Source organism: Sus scrofa, chromosome 13, assembly GCF_000003025.6.
Source record: "Sus scrofa isolate TJ Tabasco breed Duroc chromosome 13, Sscrofa11.1, whole genome shotgun sequence".
Lineage (NCBI taxonomy): Eukaryota > Metazoa > Chordata > Mammalia > Artiodactyla > Suidae > Sus > Sus scrofa.
Genome location: NC_010455.5, coordinates 83,262,475 through 83,283,859, shown reverse-complemented (window position 1 = coordinate 83,283,859; position 21,385 = coordinate 83,262,475). Strand labels below are relative to the sequence as shown.

Here is a 21,385-nt window from a genome sequence, read left to right as displayed (position 1 = left end):
TAGACCCCTAGCCTGGGAACCTCCATATGCCTCGGGTGTGGCCCTAGAAAAGAAAAAAAGACCAAAAAAAAAAAAAAAAAAGTGCTTACTCTCTCATGAGTTTCTTTATTCTGATAGTACAGCTAATGAATGATAATCACTTTACCTTTATTAAAAACTGATTTTTAAAAATTATACAAATGACACATGAATGCATAATCTTTTTACAAAGTTAAACTTTATAGAAAACTGTGACTACCACCCACAATCCTGGTTCCTCTCTACCACATTTTTATTTATTTATTTATTTATTTTGTCGTTTTGCCTTTTCTAGGGCTGCATCTGCGGCATATGGAGGTTCCCAGGCTAGGGGTCGAATCGGAGCTGTAGCCGCCGGCCTATGCCAGAGCCACAGCAACGTGGGATCCGAGCCACATCTGCCACCTACACCACAGCTCAGGCAATGCCGGATCCTTAACCCACTGAGCGAGGCCAGGGATTGAAGAAACCTCATGGTTCCTAGTCGGATTTGTTAACCACTGAGCCATGACAGGAACTCTTCTACCACATTTTTAAATGACACTTGTCAAATTATACTTGGTTTATGACAAAATCTCCTAACTTTGTCTAACACAATTCATGTTACCTTGTAATTTTAGACTTAAAAACTTTTTGTTATATTTAAATTTGTGATGTCCTACGGTATACTCAGGACACTACTAGCCAAATGTGGCCATTGAGCATTTCACATGTGGCTAATCTAAATTGAGATGTGCTCCAAATATAAAGATACTGGGTTTTAATGACCTAACACCCCCTCCCCAAAAAGAATTGTAAACAATTTCAGTAAAAATTTTTATATTGATTACTTGTACAAATAATATTTTGGATATATTGTTGTGATTAAAATTGCTTGTTTTTGGAGTTCCCTTCGTGGCTCAGTGGTTAACAAACCTGACTAGGATCCATGAAGGATGCTGGTTCGATCCCTGATCTCGCTCAGTGGATTAAGGATCTGGTGTTGCTGTGAGCTGTGGTGTAAGTCGCAGACGCAGACGGATCCCATATTGCTATGGCTGTAGTGTAGGCTGGCGGCTGCAGCTCCTATTAGACCCCTAGCCAGAAACCTCCATATGCTGCAGGTGCAGCCCGAAAAAAAAATTGCTTTTTTTTTTTTACATTCTTATTGTAACAAAAATTTTGAATTACAACTGCGACTTGCATTATATTTCTATTGGGCAAAGCTGGTTTAAATAATAAGATAAATAACACCAAGTTTTTTCTCTTTAACATACAACTATATTCTTTAATTCTATTTACCAAGGGTTTGCATTACTTGTGTTTGTTAACTTCACTAATAACTTAGTTGTTTTCAGTCAAGCAGGACACAGTTCTAGGTGGGCTAAGGGGATGCAAAGAGAAATCAAACGCATTTTCTCTCCTGTAGGAGCCTGTGGTCTGGTGGTGCTACAGGAATTCATACAGAAATAAAATATAGTCTCCCACTTCTAGGAGCCTGTGGTTTAGTGGTAGAGAATAAGTAGATACTGCACAGGCCCAGAAGATTATGCATTAAGGTTAAAGAGCCGCAAGCTTCAGAAAGATTCTTATGAACCATTAATTCATTGAACACATTTTTTTCACTGCTTACTATGTACAGGACTGTTTCCATCATGGCATGTACCAGCTGTAGTTGCCATGGATCCTATATGTAAACAATTAGGATTGGACTTTGTGATTGAATAATCAAGAAAATTAATCTTCTCATTTTTTCTTTTAGTATTGTTTGAGATAAGTGGGAAAATATATGTATGTTTTACAGGGCTGTATAGATAGTATAAGTTGTTTTTTGGTTTTATTTTTTTGGCCTTACATGAAGAAGTTCCTGAGCCAAGAATCAAACCCACGCCACCCCAGTGACCTGAGCCACAGCAGTGACAATTCCAGACACTTAACCACTAGGCTACCAGGGAACTCTTAAAAATATAATTTCTTCTCATCAAACTGTACATCTAGTCTGTGTTCGTTTTTCCCAATTGTAATATATAGTTTACTGTTAGTTTTTATTTCTGATTCAGAATCCATTGTAGGATCATACATTATAATTGGTTGATACAGTTTTTAAGTCTTCATTATAGGTTTCTTCTCTCTTTTTTCCCTTGAAATTTATTTGTTGAAGAAACTGTTTTCTTTAGGTTTTCCAAAAGTCTAGATCAGCACTGCTCAATAGAAATATAATGCAAGCCATGTGTGTAATTTAAAATTTTCTAGTAGCTGCATTACAAAAAGAAAATAGCTGAAAAGACATTTTAATAGTTTCCATCATGGCTCAGCAGTTAACGAACCCAGCTAGCATCCATGAGGACACGGGTTCAATCCCTGATCTCGCTCAGAGGGTGGAGGATCCAGCATTGCCATGAGCTGTGGTGTAGGTCACAGATGTGACTCAGATCGTGCTTTGCTATGGCTGTGGTGTAGGCTGACGGCTACAGCTCCTATTAGACCCCTAGCCTGGGAACCTCCATTTGTCACGAATGTGGTCCTAAAGAGACAAAAAGACCCCCCAAAAAGGTTTTAATAATATATATTATTTAACTCAGTATAGCCAGATATTATCATTTCAACATGTAATTAATGTAAAATTATTAATGCAATATATAATACATCTTGGTACCAAATATTCAAAATTCAATATGTGTTTTATACTAGCACATCTTAGTTTGGACTAATGACATTTCAGGTTCTCAATAGCTGCATGTGACAAAGGTCACCGTATTGGGCAGGGCAGGTCTAGTCTTTGCAGATTGGATACTTTGCAGAAGAATAATCTCATTATTAACACTAAAAATAAACATGTTTGGTAAGTTCAATTTTAGAGAATTTTTGCAAATGAAATAGTGAGTCCCATTAAAGGTTAAATACATTCTGTTTGTATTTTAGTGCCAGTCCAGAGGAATATAATACCGTTGTACAGAAGCCAAGACAAATTCTATGCCAGTTCATTGACCGAATACTTACAGATGTAAACGTTGGTAAGAAACAATTATTTCTTACATGAGTTTTATAAATTAAATTGTATTCTTTTCCACGTATACAACATGATACTAGCATTTTTCTCTATGTAAATAATTTTAGATAAATAGTATTTATGACAGTTTATAAACAAATTATTTACAGTATTACTTGTTATATAATATGATTTAGGCTTTTAAAGTAATTCTGTTTTCCTCTTTGTTTCTAGATTTTTTTTGCTGCTGGCTATGAGTTTTTCTTTAATACGTAATATTATTGTAGATAAAGTATTTGTCTAGTTTTATTTTAGCTAGGTCTTATGTCAGTGGTTGAGAAACAGCAAATGTCATTAAAAGAAACCTCTTTAGGAGTTCCCGTCGTGGCGCAGTGGTTAACGAATCCGACTAGGAACCATTAGGTTGCGGGTTTGGTCCTGTCCTTGCTCAGTGGGTTAACGATCTGGCGTTGCCATGAGCTCGGATCCAGCGTTGCTGTGTCTCTGGCATAGGCTGGTGACTACAGCTCCGATTCGACCCCTAGCCCGGGAACCTCCATATGCCATGGGAGCAGCCCAAAGAAATAGCAAAAAGACAAAAAAAACCAAAAACAAACAAAACAAAAACAAAAACAAAATACAAAGAAACCTCTTTAAGAGTTGGCGACTTTGTGTATGGGAGGTAATAAGATTTCTCTGAGTTGTTGAATCAACTATTTCCTGTGGCAATCTAAAACACAAATATTTTTAACTTGGTAAGATGGTGTCGTATGTGGCACATCTGTTAAAATTATGCGAACAAGGTAATATAGGTATTTGGCTCATGGTTTATAAATTTAATTCCAAATTTGACACCGATTTTATGACTTTTTAATACTCATTTGGCCTTTTTTCAATCAATAAAATTATGAGTTGTTGAAAAATAAGAAAGGATTACTGAGTATTTGCAAGATATGTTTTCATATGGTACTGTTTAGACTACTTGCCCTTTCCCTCTCTGCTTGACCGACTCATCATTTAGGAATCAGCTCTTTTACAGCATCTTGCCAGACACTTGTCTCCTCTATTAATGGATCAATGTAGTTAACCTATTGTATTATAATTCTAGTTTATTTGTCTAACTCTCACCTCATTGTGAGGGCTGTTATTTTTTATTAATCCTCAGATTTTAACACAATGCCAGGCATGTCGTAGGCCTATAGCACATGTTTGGTGAGTGGATATAGACTAGTTGAATGTAAGTGACTATTTAACGTTTAAAATTAGAAAGATAGGATTTTAGTGTTTAGCTCCATCAGTTTATTGTGAGCACTGTTTTGGACATAATTCTGTCACCAAAATCTAGTTTCTTTGTTTTCTTTTTCTTTTCCTTTTCTTTTTTCTTTTTCTTTTTCTTTTTCTTTTATAGGCTCTGTACCTGAGGCATATAGAGGTTCCCAGGTGAGGGGTTGAATTGGAGCTGTAGCCACTGGCCTAAGCCACAGCCACAGCAATGCCAGATCCAAGCCACATCTGCAAGCTACACCACAGCTCACAGCAATGCTGGATCCTTAACCCATTAAGCAAGGCCTGGGATTGAACCTGAGTCCTCATGGATACCAGTCAGGTTTGTTTCCACTGAGCCCCGATGGGAACTCCAAAGTCTAGTTTCTTAACAGAAGGACTGAGTCTTAAAATTTGTCCCGAGTCTTTAAAATGAAACTTTTATTTTTTTAGTTGCTGTGGAACTTGTAAAGAAAACTGACTCTCAGCCAACCTCTGTGATGTTGCTTGATTTCATCCAGCATATCATGAAGTCTTCCCCACTTATGTTTGTAAATGTGAATGGAAGCCATGGACAAAATGAAGCCAAAAGTAGTTGTATTGGTAAGTTCTGCTGGTTTGTGCATTCATTTGCAATCTCTTTATGAATTCTAGCCTCTTCTGCTTTTCTGAAATATACTGTACATATTGTTATACGTAATTTGGTCAAATTTGCTATAACTTGAGGGTACAAAATGATGATGGTTAGTTTTATTTCATGAATCCTTATTTTCTTTTGCTATGAACTAGATACCCAGAATGTAGCAGAAGTCATTGAATATGTTTATATGACATTGAACACTTAAGCAGTTATCTTTATTCTCTTTTTAGTAATCTCTTTCTTCTTGATCAGCTGTTAATACACCATGCCTACAGTCTGGCCTCCTGTTTCTGGGAACAAAGTTTTATTGGAGCACAGCCATGCTCATTCATTTACTTACAGTCTGCAGCTACTCAAAGGCAACACTGAGTAGTTGACATGGAAACCATATGGACCTCAAGCCTAAAACATTTACTGTTTGGTCCTTTAAGAACAAGTTTGCTGCTGGGAGTTCCCGTTGTGGCTCAGTGGTTAACGAATCTGACTAGGAACAATGAGGTCATGGGTTCAATCCCTGGCGTTGCTCAGCGGGTTAAGGATCTGGCGTTGCCATGAGCTGTGGTGTAGGTTGCACAGGCGGCTCGGATCCTGCGTTGCTGTGGCTCTGGCGCAGGCTGGCGGCTACAGCTCCAATTCTCCAATTCGACCCCTAGCCTGGGAACCTCCATATGCCAAGGGAGTGGCCCAAGAAATGGCAAAAAGACAGAAAAAAAAAAAAAAAAAAAAAGAACAAGTTTGCTGGAAATTCCCGTTGTGGTGTAGCAGAAATGAATCCAACTAGTATAAGTGAGGATGCTTGTTCTATCCCTGGCCTTGCTCAGTGGGTTGGGGATACAGCTGTGCTGTGAGCTGGGGTGTAGGTTGCAGATGCTGCTCAGATCCCACATTGCTGTGGCTGTGGCTTAGGCTGGCAGCTGCCGCTCCTATTTGACCTCTAGACTGGGAACTTCCATATGCCATGGCTGTGTCCCTAAAAAACAAAAAAAGAAAAAAACAAGTTTGCTGATTCCTATTCTAGATGTTGAAGCTTTTTTCTAGGCTTTATCCTTACCTTTTCCACTGCTTTTGTCCCTTTATTGACTTCCTTATAAAGAAATGTAAAGCGGAGCTGCTGTTGTGGCACAGCGGAAACGAATCCGACTAGGAACCATGAGGTTGAGGGTTCGATCCCTGGCCTCGCTCAGTGGGTTAAGGATCCAGTGTTGCTGTGAGTTGTGGCGTAGGTCACAGACCTGGCTCGGATCCTGCATTGCTGTGGCTCCGATTAGACCCCTAGCCTGGGAACATCCATATGCCGTGGCTGTGGCCCTAGAAAAGACGAAAAGACAAAAAAAAGAAAAAAAAGAAAAGAAATGTAAAGCAAACGTCTTTTTTCTCTGTACAATGCGTAGAGTATTTTAAATTTTTTGGTCTGAATTTCAAGACTCGACTTCAATACATGTCCTCCAAGTCTTTTCTGACCATTACTGACTGCCTACCTTAGGACTGGCTTAGTTGTGCTTTCTTTATACTCTGTAGTACAGAGGTATTCTTCATTTCATCTACCATGGTAGTTATTAAACTGTATTATAAATACCTCTTTGTATTATCTGCTACACTAATTTTTAAATAATAGATTATAAAATGAAGATGTCATATAATTGAATAGAAAATACAGTACTTTGCATGTTGTAAGTATTATTTCATGAAGCTTTTGTTTCATTTATTTAAATAAAACAAATATGCATATGTATACTGGGTCATGATATAAAGTATATCTCTTAGTTGCACTTAAGTTTAAGAACCTATATTTTAAGAATCATGAAGGCAGGACTATGACTGATTTGTTCTTATGCACCTGGAACAGAGTCGCAACTCAATAATATTTGTTGAAGGAGTGAAAATTACTATTGATTGAGCATTTATTTAACTTAAGGCACAATGCTGAGAATTTCACATATATTGTCTTCCTTGATCAGGGTAAAATAGAAAGTAGATGTCATTATTCCCCTTTCATAGATGAAGTTACAGAGGTTTAGAGAAATGAAAAGTTCACAGAATTAGCAAGTGGAAAGCTAGGAACTTATCAGACTCCAGAATTGGTATTCTAAATTATTATGTTTTCATTGTGTAGGGAGTGTTTTAGAGTATTTTGTTAGTGAAGTTTATACCTTAAAAATAAGTCATCAAGCATTTAACAAATTAATTAGCCTCCTGATGTACTTACTTAATATCTTTTTTATTTTTTTATTTCAAAGAATTCAGTAATTGGATCATAACAAGGCTTTTGCGGATTGCAGCAACTCCATCCTGTCATGTGTTACACAAGAAAATCTGTGAAGTCATCTGCTCATTATTGTTTCTTTTTAAAAGCAAGAGTCCTACTATTTTTGGAGTACTGACAAAGGAATTATTACATCTTTTTGAAGACTTGATTTACCTCCACAAAAGAGATGCAATGGGACATTTTGTGGAATGGCCAGTGGTAGTTAGCCGATTTTTAAGTCAATTAGATGAACATGTGGGATATTTACAACCAGCTCCTTTGCAGTTTATGAACATGCAAAATTTAGAGTTTCTTGAAGTCACTTTATTAACGGTTCTTATTCGTATTATTGCAACTGTGTTTTTTAGAAGACAAGAACTTTTACTTTGGCGGATTGGTTGTGTTCTGCTAGAGTGTGGTAGTCCAAAAATTAAAGCCTTAGCAATTAGGCTTTTAACTGAACTCTTTGAGCTTGGAGGACTACCAGCACAACCAGCTAGCACTTTCTTCAGTTCATTTTTGGAATTATTAAAGCACCTTGTAGACATGGATGCTGACCAGCTGAAACTCTATGAAGAGCCATTGTCAAAGCTAATAAAGACATTATTCCCCTTTGAAGCAGAAGCTTATAGAAATATTGAGCCTGTCTATTTAAATATGCTGCTAGAAAAACTCTGTGTCATGTTTGAAGACGGTGTGCTTGTGCAGCTTAAGTCTGATTTGCTAAAAGCAGCTTTATGCCACTTGCTGCAGTATTTCTTTAAATATGTGCCAGCTGGGTATGAATCTGCTTTACAAGTCAGGAAGGTGTATGTGAGAAATATTTGTAGAACTCTTGTGGATGTGCTTGGGGTTCAGGTAGAAGCAGAGGTAAGTCTTTTTTAAGATTACTTGTTAAGTATGTATTCTGTTCTTCATTGTATGCATATATGCAAATGTAATAATGAGAAGATAGAGTATCTTTAATAATACAAATGTACATTCAAAATGGGATGATTTTCATAATCTACTTTGGCTTCCTATTATGGATTTTTAATTGGATTTCAGAAAGATTTGTTCACTACATTGGTAATGAACTGCCAAGGCAGTAGAATGTTTTAAAGTAGAGTTTGTTGCCTTATTAATTAAAAGAGGGTCAGTTATCAACTTAATTGCAAAAACTTTGAGCACACACATGGATTTTTCTTTGACAGGTTGTAACAATTACTTTTAGAAAACCTATAGGTATATAGTACTAGTCATGTCAAATTATGCCCTTTTTTGGAGTATGGGATACAGGTAGTACAATAAAATAGATATGCAATAAGTTGATTAAATAGTTTATTTTATCTGTAAGTCTTGCTAAATTTGTAGTATGAAAGAAGTTAGTGGTTCCCTTTAGGAATTAAGAATTTTTCTTTGTGCCATTGTGGTCAAGTGAAAAACAGATTAGAGAGAGAAGGAGTTGTCTGAGGCTATCTAAGACTATAGAACCATAGTTCTAGATGTAGAACTATGTATGTGTCTATTTATAGACTCTGAAATAGTATAGATTAACTTAGGTCTTTGTTTTGCTTGATGAGACTGAAAATAGTCTCATCAAGCAACCTTATTAAAAACCTTATGTGAAATCTTATAACTAATACCTAATGCATTTTTGCTATCTGTGAATAATATAAACTTACCTTAAAATTATTTTTGCTTCCTCAGTATTTGTTGGGCCCACTTTATGCAGCCTTGAAAATGGAAAGTATGGAAATCATTGAGAAGGTTCAGTGCCAAATTCAACAGGAAAACCCCAGCAGTAATAGTGATGGACTATCACCCAAACGGCGTCGACTCAGCTCATCTCTAAATGCTTCCAAGAGAGCACCAAAACAGACTGAGGAGTATGACCTTGATTCAGTTTGTATTTAGCCACTTAATAAAACTTTATTCACTTAAAAATCACCTTAAATTCTTTGACTTAAATACACGGAGTGCATTTTTTTTCTTTCTATAGGTTGTCAAAGGAATGCTTAAAATATTTTAATATTTCTTTTTGTAGTCTATTCCAGTATAAAAGATTTCATGGCTAATTTAACTTTTTAACACATGAAAAATCTTGAGATGATAGATCAGCTATTTTAAAAATGTTAAACTATTTTTTGTAATGTAGTCAAAGAATACTCATTTTTCAGCCAACTGTAAAAGTTGTTTTAAATTTCAGTAGTTGCCATTACATGCTGTCTTTTGTTTTAAGTATTTTTCATATGTGAGCAAAATTTGTATTGAATATGAATACCTTTATACTCTGGTTATAATTAATTACAGATTTAAACATGTGGATGTGAACAAAAAGAGCATATTATGGAATTTACTGAAACAGAAAGCTGAATCCCTTCAGAATTTCCTTGAATTCAATAATATGAAGAATCCAGTTATTGAGACATTAGAAGGAATCTCTGTCATCCTACAACTGACTGCTCTGTGTACTGTTCATTGTTCTCATCAAAACATGGACTGGTAAAACAACTTGCATTTTCTGGGTGGATTTCATGTAATAAATTTGAATTTATTGTTTTAGGAGACCTCTTTACTTGATTTTTGTGACCTTGGAACACAAACTTTTCAGTGAAATAAAAATTTTTTAGGAGTTCCCTTCATGGCTCAGTGGTTAACAAACCTGACTAGAATCCATCAGGATGTGGGTTCAATCCCTGGCCTTGCTCAGTGGGTTAAGGATCTGGCATTGCTGTGTGCTGTGGTGTAGGTCACAGATGTGGCTTGGATCCTGCATTGCTCTGACTGTGGCATAGGCTGGCAGCCGTAGCTCTGATTCGACCCCTAGCCTGGGAACTTCCATATGCCTCAGGTGCGGCCCTAAAAGGCAAAAAAAAAAAAAAAAATTTCTTTTAAGCATTCCCATCATGGTTCAGCAGAAACAAGTCTGACTAGTATCCATGAGGATGCAGGTTGGATCCCTTTCCTCCCTGAGTGGGTTAAGGATCTGGCATTGCCATGAGCTATGGTGTTAGGTTGCAGATGTGGCTCAGATCTGGCATTGCTGTGGCATAGGCCAGAAGGTATAGCTCCAATTCGACCCCAAGCCTGGAAACCTTTATATGCCATGGGTATGGCCCTAAAATGATAAAAAAAATTTTTGATTAAGCACTCACTAAATGCCAGGTACTGTATTAAGTACTATACATATCTTATTTAATCTTTACAACAGTTTTATGAAGAAAATGCTCTTATGTCCATTTTACACATTAGAAATTGAGGCTCAGAGAAATTGAGGCCCTTTTTTGTTTGAAGCCTAAACTAACTTTCCTGGGCATATATGATTACAGAGTAGAACACATTTTTATACATTTCAAAAGCCAGTGCTCTTCTAACCAAACATTTAGTCAAAAGACCTTTGCCCGTCAATAAATAAAAGTAAGAATTTAGAACTCGTTAGGTGTATATTTCCAGTCTAGTATCTTAGCATGAGGTAATTATTCCATCAGAAGAAACAAAGTGTGGACCCTCTTTGAAGATTTAGTCTTATTTTTACTGCCACATTATAGACTAACACTCCTTGTTCATTTTTTACAAGATCATTCATTCTGTATTTCCTGACTCACACTTAAATAGTTAATACAAAGTTATGAAGGAGATTTTTAAAGAACTATAGGGAGTTCACTACTGGGCTTAGCAGTAACGAACCCAACTAATATTCATGGACATGGATTAGATCCCTGGATTCGCTTAGTGAGTTAAGGATCTGGGGTTGCCATGAGCTGTGGTGTAGGCTGGCAGCTATAGCTCCAATTCGACCCCTAGCCTGGGAACTTCCGTATTGTCGTGGGTGTGGCCTTAAAAACTATAATAATTAGATTGCATTAAATTTGGAATGTGAGATAACTTGAAAGAATAGCTATACTTAGGGTGAAGTCTGCTTTTGTCCTATTATTAAAAAAGGGTTTACACAGGTGTATCTTATGTTATTTTAAAGCCTGGTCATGTCACATTTAAATATCGTAGATTAATTTTTTTTTTTCTTTTTAGTGCTGCAAGTGGGGCATATGGAAGTTTCCAGAGTAGGCATTGAATCAGAGCTGCAGCTGCTGGCCTACATCCCAGCCACAGCAATGCCAGATCCAAGCCACATCTGTGACCTGCAGCAGAGCTCACATTAATGCCAGATCCTTAACCCACTGAGTGAGGCCAGGGATTGGACCGCATCCTCATGGATGCTACTTGGGTTCTTAACCTGCTGAACCACAGTGGAAACTCCTGTTGTATTAATTTTATTTTTTATTTTTGGCTTTTTAGGGCCGCACCTAAGGCATATGGAAGTTCCCAGGCTAGGGGTCTAATCCGAGTTGTGGCCACTGGTCTGCGCCACAGCCACAGCAACACAGGATCTGAGCCATGTCTGCAATCTGCACCACAGCTTATGGCAACGCCAGATCCTTAACCCACTGAGCAAGGCCAGGCATGGAACCTGCATCCTCATGGATGCTAGTCAGATTTGTTAACCACTGAGCCACGATAGGAACTTTGTAGATTAATTTTAATTACCAAATCCTAAGAGTGATTTAGACTGACATAAGAGATTAAACTTAAAATAATAATGATATATTAAGTCTTATGCACATTTGCTTTGAATTGGTTTAAAGTTAATAGGTTTTATAGTTTGAATTTCTTTTGGCTTGCTGCAGTATTAGTTTTGACTATAACAAAATTCATTTTAATTCTGTGCCTTAAAAATGTTTTAACTACAGCTGTAATTTCAAGGACTGTCAACAGACATGTAAGAAGAAACCTTCAGAAGTGATAACATGGATGTCTTTGGAGTTTTACACAAAAGTGCTTAAGAGCTGTAGGACTTTGTTAGAATCTGTTCAGAAACCTGACCTGGAGGCAGTTATTGACAAAGTCATGAAAATATATGATGCTTTAATGTATATTCAAGGTGAGTACAAATAAGCAATAGAGCAAAATAACTTTTCAAGGTAATCAGTATAGAAATAAGTTTTCTCTTTTGCCTCATGCCTAAATGCACAAATGTTGGGAATACCCTAAAGTTTTTTCTTGTTTTCAATTCTATGAGGTTTATCAGTAACTTGTAAGTTCCAAATTTATTTGTGTAATATTTTGATTTATTGTTCTATTTCAGTAAGTAGAAATTATTTGTAATTTAAAAATTTTTGATTTGAGAATCTGAAGAATGCTATCTATGATCTTTCTCCTAAAAAAATGTATAAATGAATGTTTTCATAAAGTCACTTTTAATTCCTTTGGTTTCACAGACCTCAGAACATCATCTCTATGTTAAGAACCCCTGTTTATTGAATGTTTACTGTAATTCCACTTAGTGTGTGTAGAATGTCTTTTTTTAGTCAAAAAAAGGCATAGGTAAATATGATGGAGGAAAAGATAATTAAGGAAAATATGTAATTAATCATCCATTGTGTGTTCTTGTAGTAAAAACGTCATTTGAAGATCATATCCTGGAAGATTTATGTGGAATGCTCTCGCTTCCATGGATTTGTTCCCATTCTGATGATGGCTCTTTAAGGTTGACCACGTTTGCCACTGATCTTCTATCGTTAAGCCAGAGGATTTCAGACAGCTACTGTAAGTGGTCACAAAATTCTATGTGTGTGGTTTTTTTTAATCTTACCTCTGTATGACTTAACACCTGTCACTTCTATTTTTTCAATAATTACAAGAGAAGTTACATTTTTTAATAGTTCAAGAAGGAGTTAGACATGCAGAAAGGAATAAATTACAGAATTTGTACATCCTCTATTCTATTCTGCCACATTGTTCTCCAAAGATGTCATTCCACTTTACATTCCTGTTAGCAGAATGTATGAGTACCTATTGTTTCATGTCCTCACCAGCACTTGGCATTGACAGATTTTAAAATTTTTGCTATCTTAAAAAGAAAAAGGAATGTCAGAGATGTAACTATCAAAATAAATATGCAATCTTTTTGCCATCTGATGGGTATGATTTTCAATTTGGATTTCCCTGACAGGTAAGATTGTACATAGACCTTTTTCAGTGCATGTTTTATTTGGAAAAGGAGCTTTTAATTAAAAAAAAAAATATATATATATATATATATATGTATATGTATATATATATATATATATATTTGACCTTTTAGGGCCTCACAGCAGCATATGGAAGTTCCCAGGCTAGGGGTCGAATCGGATCTGCATTTGCTGGCTGACAACACAACCATAGCAATGCGGGATCCAAGCCATGTTTTTGACCTACACCACAGCTCATGGCAACACCGGATCCTTAATCCACTGAGCAAGGCCAGGGATCGAACCCACATCCCCATGGATACTAGTCAGGTTCATTATCGCTGAGCCATGACAGGAACTCTTTAAATACTATGTGTATTTTAAAAGTTACTTGGCGTTACAACAAAGAATAAATATGTGTGTGTGTGTGTGTGTATATTTAACACTTAGAAATCTTGTTTAATAGACTTAATTTTTTCAGCACCACAGGCACAATCACGATGTGTGTTTCTTCTAACTCTCTTTCCAAGAAGAATATACTTTGAGTGGAGAACAGCAGTTTACAGCTGGGCCCTACAAAGCTCCCATGAAGTAATCCGGACAAGTTGTATTCGTGGATTTTTTATCTTATTGCAGCAGCAGAATTCTTGTAACAGAGTTCCCAAGATTCTCATGTATGTATTAATATTTTAATTTGGAGTTCCCGTCGTGGTGCGGTGGTTAACGAATCCGACTAGGAACCATGAGGTTGCGGGTTCGGTCCCTGCCCTTGCTCAGTGGGTTAAGGATCCGACATTGCCGTGAGCTGTGGTGTAGGTTGCAGATGCGGCTCGGATCCCATGTTGCTGTGGCTCTGGCGTAGGCCGGTGGCTACAGCTCCGATTCGACCCCTAGCCTGGGAACCTCCATATGCCGTGGGAGCGGCCCAAGAAATAGCAAAAAAAAAGTATTAAAAAAAATAATTTGAATATATAACTTTATTGGACATATCATATATGCAAATTTATGTTTATTGTTGGCTGTGTAGAGCAAATGTTTTTATTTTATTTTATTTTATTTTATTTTTTGTCTTTTTGCTATTTCTTGGGCCGCTCCCGCGGCATATGGAGGTTCCCAGGCCAGGGGTCAAATCGGAGCCGTAGCCACCAGCCTGCGCCAGAGCCACAGCAACGCAGGATCTGAGCGGTATCTGCAACCTACACCACAGCTCATGGCAACGCCAGATCGTTAACCCACTGAGCAAGGGCAGGGACCGAACCCGCAACCTCATGGTTCCTAGTTGGATGCGTTAACCACTGCGCCACGACGGGAACTCCGTTTTTATTTTTAGAATTAAGAGTTTTTTCCTTCTACCCTTTGTTTTACCAGCACTTTTGCCCCAAATTAAGCAAAACTGTTTAGACCACAAAATTAAGTAAGAAGGTTTAGTGCTTCTTCTTTTTTTCCCCTCAGAGATAAAGTGAAAGATGATTCTGACATTGTCAAGAAAGAATTTGCTTCTGTGCTTGGTCAGCTTGTCTGTACACTTCATGGCATGTTTTATTTGACAAGTTCTTTAACAGAACCTTTCTCTGAACATGGACATACTGACCTTTTCTGTAAGAGCCTAAAAGTCACTTCCCAACAAGAATGTTCATCTTCTCGACTGAAAGCTTCTGTTTGCAAGCCATTCCTTTTCCTACTGAAAAAAAAAACATCTAGTCCAGTCAAACTTGGTGAGTGGTCTGTTATGATTTATTTAATAATTTAAAACCTATATAAGCTGTTTTGCTGGGTTTTTTTTTGTCTTTTCTAGCACTGCACCTGCGGCATATGGAGGTTCCCAGGCTAGGGGTCAAATCGGAGCTACAACTGCCAGCCTACACTAGAGCCACAGCAACGAGGGATCCGAGCCGTGTCTGTGACTTACACCACAGCACACGGCATTGCCGGATCCTTACCCCACTGAGTGAGGCCAGGGATCGAACCTGCAACCTCATGGTTCCTAGTCGGATTTGTTAACCACTAAGCCACAGCGGGAACTCCCTATTTAAGCTGTTTTTAAATGCAGTGATAGAATTAGCTTGAAGCCTTAAAAAATTGACTTGCTTGGTAGATCCATTGCTAATGAAAAGATTGTTCATAAATGGGATGTCTGGTATTAGACTATAATTTGTAGGTTTTTCAAATGCTCTTATGATTTGGTAACATAATGGTGCATACCTGATATTTGGTTCAGTCTTGTGAGGTTCAGTATTCTGTATCCTTTTTTGTGATCCCAGGGACCCTTTTTTTGGTCGTACTCACAGCGTTTGGAAGTTCCTGGACCAGGGATCAAACCCGCACCTCAGCTGTGACCCAAGCCATTACAGAGACAATGATGAGTCCTTAACCCGCAGTGGGAACTCCCCAGGGACCTTAATAAAGTGTCCACTGCCACTACTTTGGACTTTCAGAACTTCAAATAGTTTTAGACACTTTGCCCAACTGAGGAGTATAGATTGTCTCTTGGCCACTTTCCAGTGGTAATGGTGTATGGATTTGTTGGGAGCAGAAGATTTATATGAATACTTGAAAGATTCACTTGTTTGAGTAATGAGTTGTTCTCAAGTTTTCAAAACAGTATATGATAGATGGTTTCTAGGATTTCCTAATTCTAGCAGTGTAATGTAAGATTAAAAGGGAGGCTGAGATTGTCCTTGGTTCACAGTTCATTAGATTAGTGAAATGTGCTTTTACGTTCATCCCAGTTTTACAATTATTTGCAAAATCAAAGTGATACATCATTATAACTTTAAAAGACTCTAGAGGAGTTCCCGTCATGGCACAACAGAAGCGAATCCAACTAGGAACCAAGAGGTTTCAGGTTCAATCCCTGGCCTCGCTCAGTGGGTTAAGGATCTGGCGTTGCCTGAGGTGTGGTGTAGGTTGCAGATGTGGCTCGGATCTGGCGTTTCTGTGGCTGCGGTGTAGGCCGGCATTTGTAGCTCTGATTGGACCCCCTAGCCTGGGAACCTCCATATGCCACGGGTACAGCCCTAAAAAAACAATAAAAAAAGACTCTAGAATTTATTTTAGCTTTAAATTATATATAACTTTAAATATAAAGTAAATGTAAATTTATATTCATTTTAATCCTCCATGATTCTGTTTGCTTCCCTAATTTAAGCACTAAATATTGGCTCTATAAGGCAACTTGTAATTATTTATTGACAATATTTTATATTTAAAATGTAAATTAGATATTATATGCTCTTGCCCTTTAGCTTTCATAGATAATCTATGTCATCTTTGTAAGCACCTTGATTTTAGAGAAGAGGAAACAGATGTGAAAACGGTTCTTGGCGCTTTATTAAATTTAATGGAAGATCCAAACAAGGATGTTAGAGTGGCTTTTAGTGGAAATATCAAGCATATATTGGAATCCTTGGATGCTGAAGATGGATTTATAAAAGAGGTTGATAATTTTTATTTTAAATTTTATTTTCATGTGTTTTCATAAACCTGGCTCTAAAAATTTAACTACTTAATTTTATTTTTCTAGCTTTTTGTCTTAAGAATGAAGGAAGCATATACACATGCTCAGATCTCAAGAAATAGCGAGTTAAAGGATACCTTGATTCTTACAACAGGGATATTGGAAGGTATGTTTGGCAGGTTTTGTATACTTATTTATTTTAGCCATTCTGCTTTTTGTTTACCTGGTGTTAGAAATGGTAATATGAGAGATGTGATGTTACAGAAAGAAGTGTGGGAGTTCACATCATGGCTCAGTGGTTAACGAATCCAACTAGTCTCCATGAGAACACGAGTTCAATCCCTGGATTTTATCAGTGGGTTGGGGATCTGACCATTGTCACCGTGAGCTCTGGTGTAGGTCGCAGACATGGCTTGGACCCCATGTTGCTGTGGCTGTGGTGTAGGCTGGCGGCTGTAGCTCCATTTCGACCCCTAGCCTGGAAACCTCCATAGCCATGAGTGCGGTCCTAAAAAGACAAAAGACAAAAAAAGAAAGAAAGAAAAGAAAGGAAAGTAGTGTGATATCAGCATGCATTTATCTGTGGATTTCTGGACATTGATGGTAACTTTTTTTTTTTTTTTAAATAATTTTAGGGCAGCAAAAGGAGATTTGGTACCTTTTGCACTCTTGCACTTATTGCATTGTTTATTATCCAAGTCAGCATCTGTCTCTGGAGCAGCGTACACGGAAATTAGAGCTCTGGTTGCAGCTAAAAGTGTTAAACTGCAAAACTTTTTCAGCCAGTATAAGAAACCCATCTGTCAGGTGAGAGTCAACATGGGCTTTGACCACAGAACAAGCATTGCTTTGCAAGAGTTAAAAAAACAACATGTATATGTTTTACTTTTCTTAATCTATTAAGAGAACCCTTTCTTTTTTTCAAAATTTTTTTATTAAAGTATAGTTGATTTACAATCTTGTGCTAGTTGCTGCTGTACAACAAAGTGACTTAGTCATATATACATATACATTCTTTCTCTTAAATTTATCTTCCGTTATGATCTATCCCAGAGATTGGATATGGTACCCTGTGCTGTACAGTAGGACCTCATTGTTTATCCATTCTAAAAGTAATACTTTGCATCTACTCCCCAAACTCTGTCTGTTCCATTCCTTTCCCTTTCCCCTCTGGCAGCTGCAGGTCTGTTTTCCTTGTCTGTGAGTCTGTTTCTGTTTGTAGATAGTTCATTTATGCCATATTTTAGATTCCACATGTAAGTGATACCATATAGTATTTCTCCTTCTCTTCTTACTTATTTACTTAGTATGAGAATCTCAAGTTGCTTCCATGTTGATGCAAATGGCATTATTTCTTTTTTATGGCTCTCATTAGTTCTTTTTATGGCTGAGTAATGTTCCCTTGTATGTATATACCACATCTTTTTAATCCATTCATCTGTTGATGGACATTTAGGTTGTTTCCTTGTCTTGGCTATTGTGAATAGTGCTGCAGTGAACATAGAGGTGCAGGTATCTTTTTGAATTATAGTTTTGTCCAGATAAATGCCCAGAAGTAGGATTGCCAAGTTGTATGGTAGTTCTGTATTTAGTTTTCTGAAGAACCTCCATACTGTTTTCCATAGTGGTTGTACTAATTTACATTCCCACCAACAGTGTAGGGGGTTCCCTTTTCTCCACGCCTTCTCCAGCATTTGATATTTGTAGACTTAGTAATGACGGCCATTCTGACAGGTGGTACCTCATTGTAGTTTTGATTTACATTTCTCTAATAATTAGTGATGTTGAGCATTTTTTCATGTGCCTAGTTTCCATCCATATGTTTTCTTTGGAGAAATATCTATGTAGGTCTCCTGCCCATTTTTCAATTCAGTTTTTTGTTGTTGAGTTGTATGAGTTATTCCTCCTACTTTGCTGAATTTGTGTATCAGAGCAAGTAGTTTTTTTTCTTTTTGGGTCTCACCTGTGGCATCTGTAAGTTCCTGGGCTAGGGATTAAATCTCAGCCACATCTGCAACCTGTGCCACAGCTACAGCATTGCAGAACCCTTAACCCACTGCATAGGGCTAGGGATTGAACTGGTGCTGCCACAGAGACAAGCTGGATCATTAACCTGCTGCACCAGAGTGGGAACTCTCCAGATTGAGAAGTTTTTGTGTGGAGTCCTTAGGGTTTTCCTTATATAGTATCATGTCATCTCCCATATAGTGACAGTTTTACTTCTCTTCCAATTTGTGTACCTTTTCTTTCTTTTTTGTCCAATAGGTGTGGCTAGGACTTCTAATACTATGTTAAACAAAAGTAGTGAGAGTGGGCATCCTTATATTGTTCCAGATTTTAGCGGGAAGGCTTTCAACTTTTCTCTGTTGAGTATTATATTGACTGTGGGTTTGTCATAGATGGCTTTTATTATGTTGAGATATGTTCCTTCTACACCCACTTTGGTAAGAGTTTTTATCGTCAATGGATGTTGGATTTTGTCATATGCTTTTTCTGCATCTGATGAGATGATCATGTGTTTTTGACTTTGTTGTTGTTGTTAAAAGAGTATATTACATTGATTGATTTGCATATTTTGAACCATCCTTGTGAACTTGGGATGAATCCTACTTGGTCAAGGTGTATGATCTTTTTCATATGTTGTTGGATTCAGTTTGCTAAAGTTTTGAGAATTTTTGCATCTATATTCATCAAAGATATTGGCCTGTAATTTTTTTTTTTGGTAGTATCTTTGGTTTGGTATTAGATTGTGGCTTCATAGAATGTCTTTCAGAGTGTTCCTTCTTCAGTCTTTTGGAAGAGTTTAAGAAGGATCGGTATAAGCTCTTCTTTGTGTGTTTGGTGGAATTTGCCTGTGAAACCATCTGGTCATGGACATTTGTTTGTGGAGAGTTTTTTTTTAATTATTAGTACATATTCAATTTTGTTTCTAGTGATTCGTCTATTCAAGTTACCTGTTTCTTCTTGATTCATTTATGATGGGCTGTCTTTTTCTAGAAGGTTGTCCATTTCTTCTAGGTTGTCAAATTTGTTGGCATGTAAATGTTTGCAGTATTCTCTGATGGTTTTTATTTTATTTTATTTTTTTTATTTCTGCAGTGTCTGTTGAAATTTCTCCTTTTTCCTTTCTTATTTTGTTTATTTGGGTTCCCTCTCTCTTCTTCTTGGTGAGTCTGGCCAGAGGTTTTTCAATTTTGTTTACCCTTTCAGAGAACCAGCTCTTGGTTTTTTCCTATTGTTTTTTTAAACACTGTTTTATTGATTTTCTTTCTGATCTTTATAATTTCTTTCCTTCTGCTGATTAGGGTTTGTTTGTTTTTTTCTAATTTTTTAGATAGTAGATTAGGTTGTTGATTTGAGAATTTTCTTGTTTTTTGAGGAAGGCCTGTATCATGTGAACCTTCTTCTAAGAAGTGTTTTTATGGCATCCCATAGATTTTGTTTGGTTGTGTTTTCATTGTCATTTGTCTCAAGGTAATTTTTAGTTTCCTCTTTGATTTCCTCGTTTACCATTGGTTTTTTAGTAGCATGTTGTTTAATGAAGCCTTTCTTTAGTAATCTTCCTTTTAGCAATAATAAACTTTTTTATGCCTTGACATATAGCTAAGGTACTTTGTTTTAAAAAACATTGATTTAATTCATGTATGAAAAGTTAGGATATGTTAAAGTACAGGCTTTGCTCTGCATTAATGGTATAATTGTTAGCCAGATATTCGAGTTTCTTAACTCAGCCTGGTTACGTCTTCTGTAAAAGGGAATTTATACATAATCTACCTAATTAAGGTTGTTATAAAAATGAAATGAACTAATATAGATAATGTGCTTGGAACAATGTCTGATACTCATACTTTATGTCAGCTTAAAATGTGTTATTTAAATGTTCTTCCTGTGTGAAAACTAATAAATCACTTTGCTCTAGTTTTTGGTAGAATCCCTCCACTCCAGTCAGATGACAGCACTTCCTAGTACTCCATGCCAGAATGCTGAGATGCGAAAACAAGATGTAGCTCACCAGAGAGAAATGGCTCTAAATACCTTGTCTGAAATTGCCAATGTCTTTGACTTTCCTGACCTTAATCGTTTCCTTACTGTAAGTTGCAGAGTGTGGTTGACTTGATTGAGGTTTTCAATCCAATATTTTGTGTTCATTCCATTCTAGATTTTTTTAAAGAAAATTTGGCAAGTAAATTAGGACCATAGATTTTCAAACTTGCAGGTTTTCTTTTGACTTTGATTTGGTAATGTTATTTATGTTACACAAGTTAAATACATGTTGATTTGAATCATTGCTCTATATGGTTAGCTATCCTGCAAGGTTGATACTAATTGATTAATGCTAGTTAATTCAGTATACTGAAGCTTTATGTCTTTAATGCTCTGATTGATTCTGTTGGTAATGCAAAGTCTAATATGATCATATCTATGGAGTTGGAGTAATATAGTACAAACTAGTGGTATAGATGATCTTCTGCGAATTCAGATGACAGAGTATATGCTATGGAGTGCTTTGGGAAGCTTTTGAAAAGTCATTTGTGGGGTTCAAGTTTAAAAGGTGTAGATTATCTTCTGATGTTTTCCCAAAGGCAAAGTTTATTACTCTTAGTTAATGTTATAGTGGTGATTGATGCAGAATTTTCCCCTATAATATTCTTGTATTCTAACAGACTTAAATTGCTTGTAAATTGGATAAATCCTAGAAGGAAATATGGTACTTTACACTAAGGACCACAAAGATATTTTTACCTTTTCATTCAGTAATTCCACCCTGGGAACCCCAAAGCACAGTTGTTTATTGCAACGCTTA

At 36.8% G+C, this 21,385-nt stretch overlaps 1 protein-coding gene across 1 annotated transcript in view; it reads left to right on the top strand.

The window, feature by feature from the left end:
* ATR (ATR serine/threonine kinase) overlaps positions 1 to 21,385 on the top strand; it is a 114,472-nt gene that overhangs the window by 6,127 nt on the left and 86,960 nt on the right. Inside the window, exons 2-14 of the mRNA XM_021069571.1 lie at positions 2,920 to 3,011; positions 4,703 to 4,852; positions 7,127 to 8,004; positions 8,824 to 9,002; positions 9,427 to 9,618; positions 11,865 to 12,055; positions 12,568 to 12,720; positions 13,606 to 13,798; positions 14,577 to 14,839; positions 16,370 to 16,560; positions 16,648 to 16,760; positions 17,217 to 17,388; positions 20,501 to 20,671. Of these exons, the coding sequence (XP_020925230.1) occupies positions 2,920 to 3,011; positions 4,703 to 4,852; positions 7,127 to 8,004; positions 8,824 to 9,002; positions 9,427 to 9,618; positions 11,865 to 12,055; positions 12,568 to 12,720; positions 13,606 to 13,798; positions 14,577 to 14,839; positions 16,370 to 16,560; positions 16,648 to 16,760; positions 17,217 to 17,388; positions 20,501 to 20,671 (2,938 nt within the window). The remainder of the gene's footprint in view (positions 1 to 2,919; positions 3,012 to 4,702; positions 4,853 to 7,126; positions 8,005 to 8,823; positions 9,003 to 9,426; positions 9,619 to 11,864; positions 12,056 to 12,567; positions 12,721 to 13,605; positions 13,799 to 14,576; positions 14,840 to 16,369; positions 16,561 to 16,647; positions 16,761 to 17,216; positions 17,389 to 20,500; positions 20,672 to 21,385) is intronic.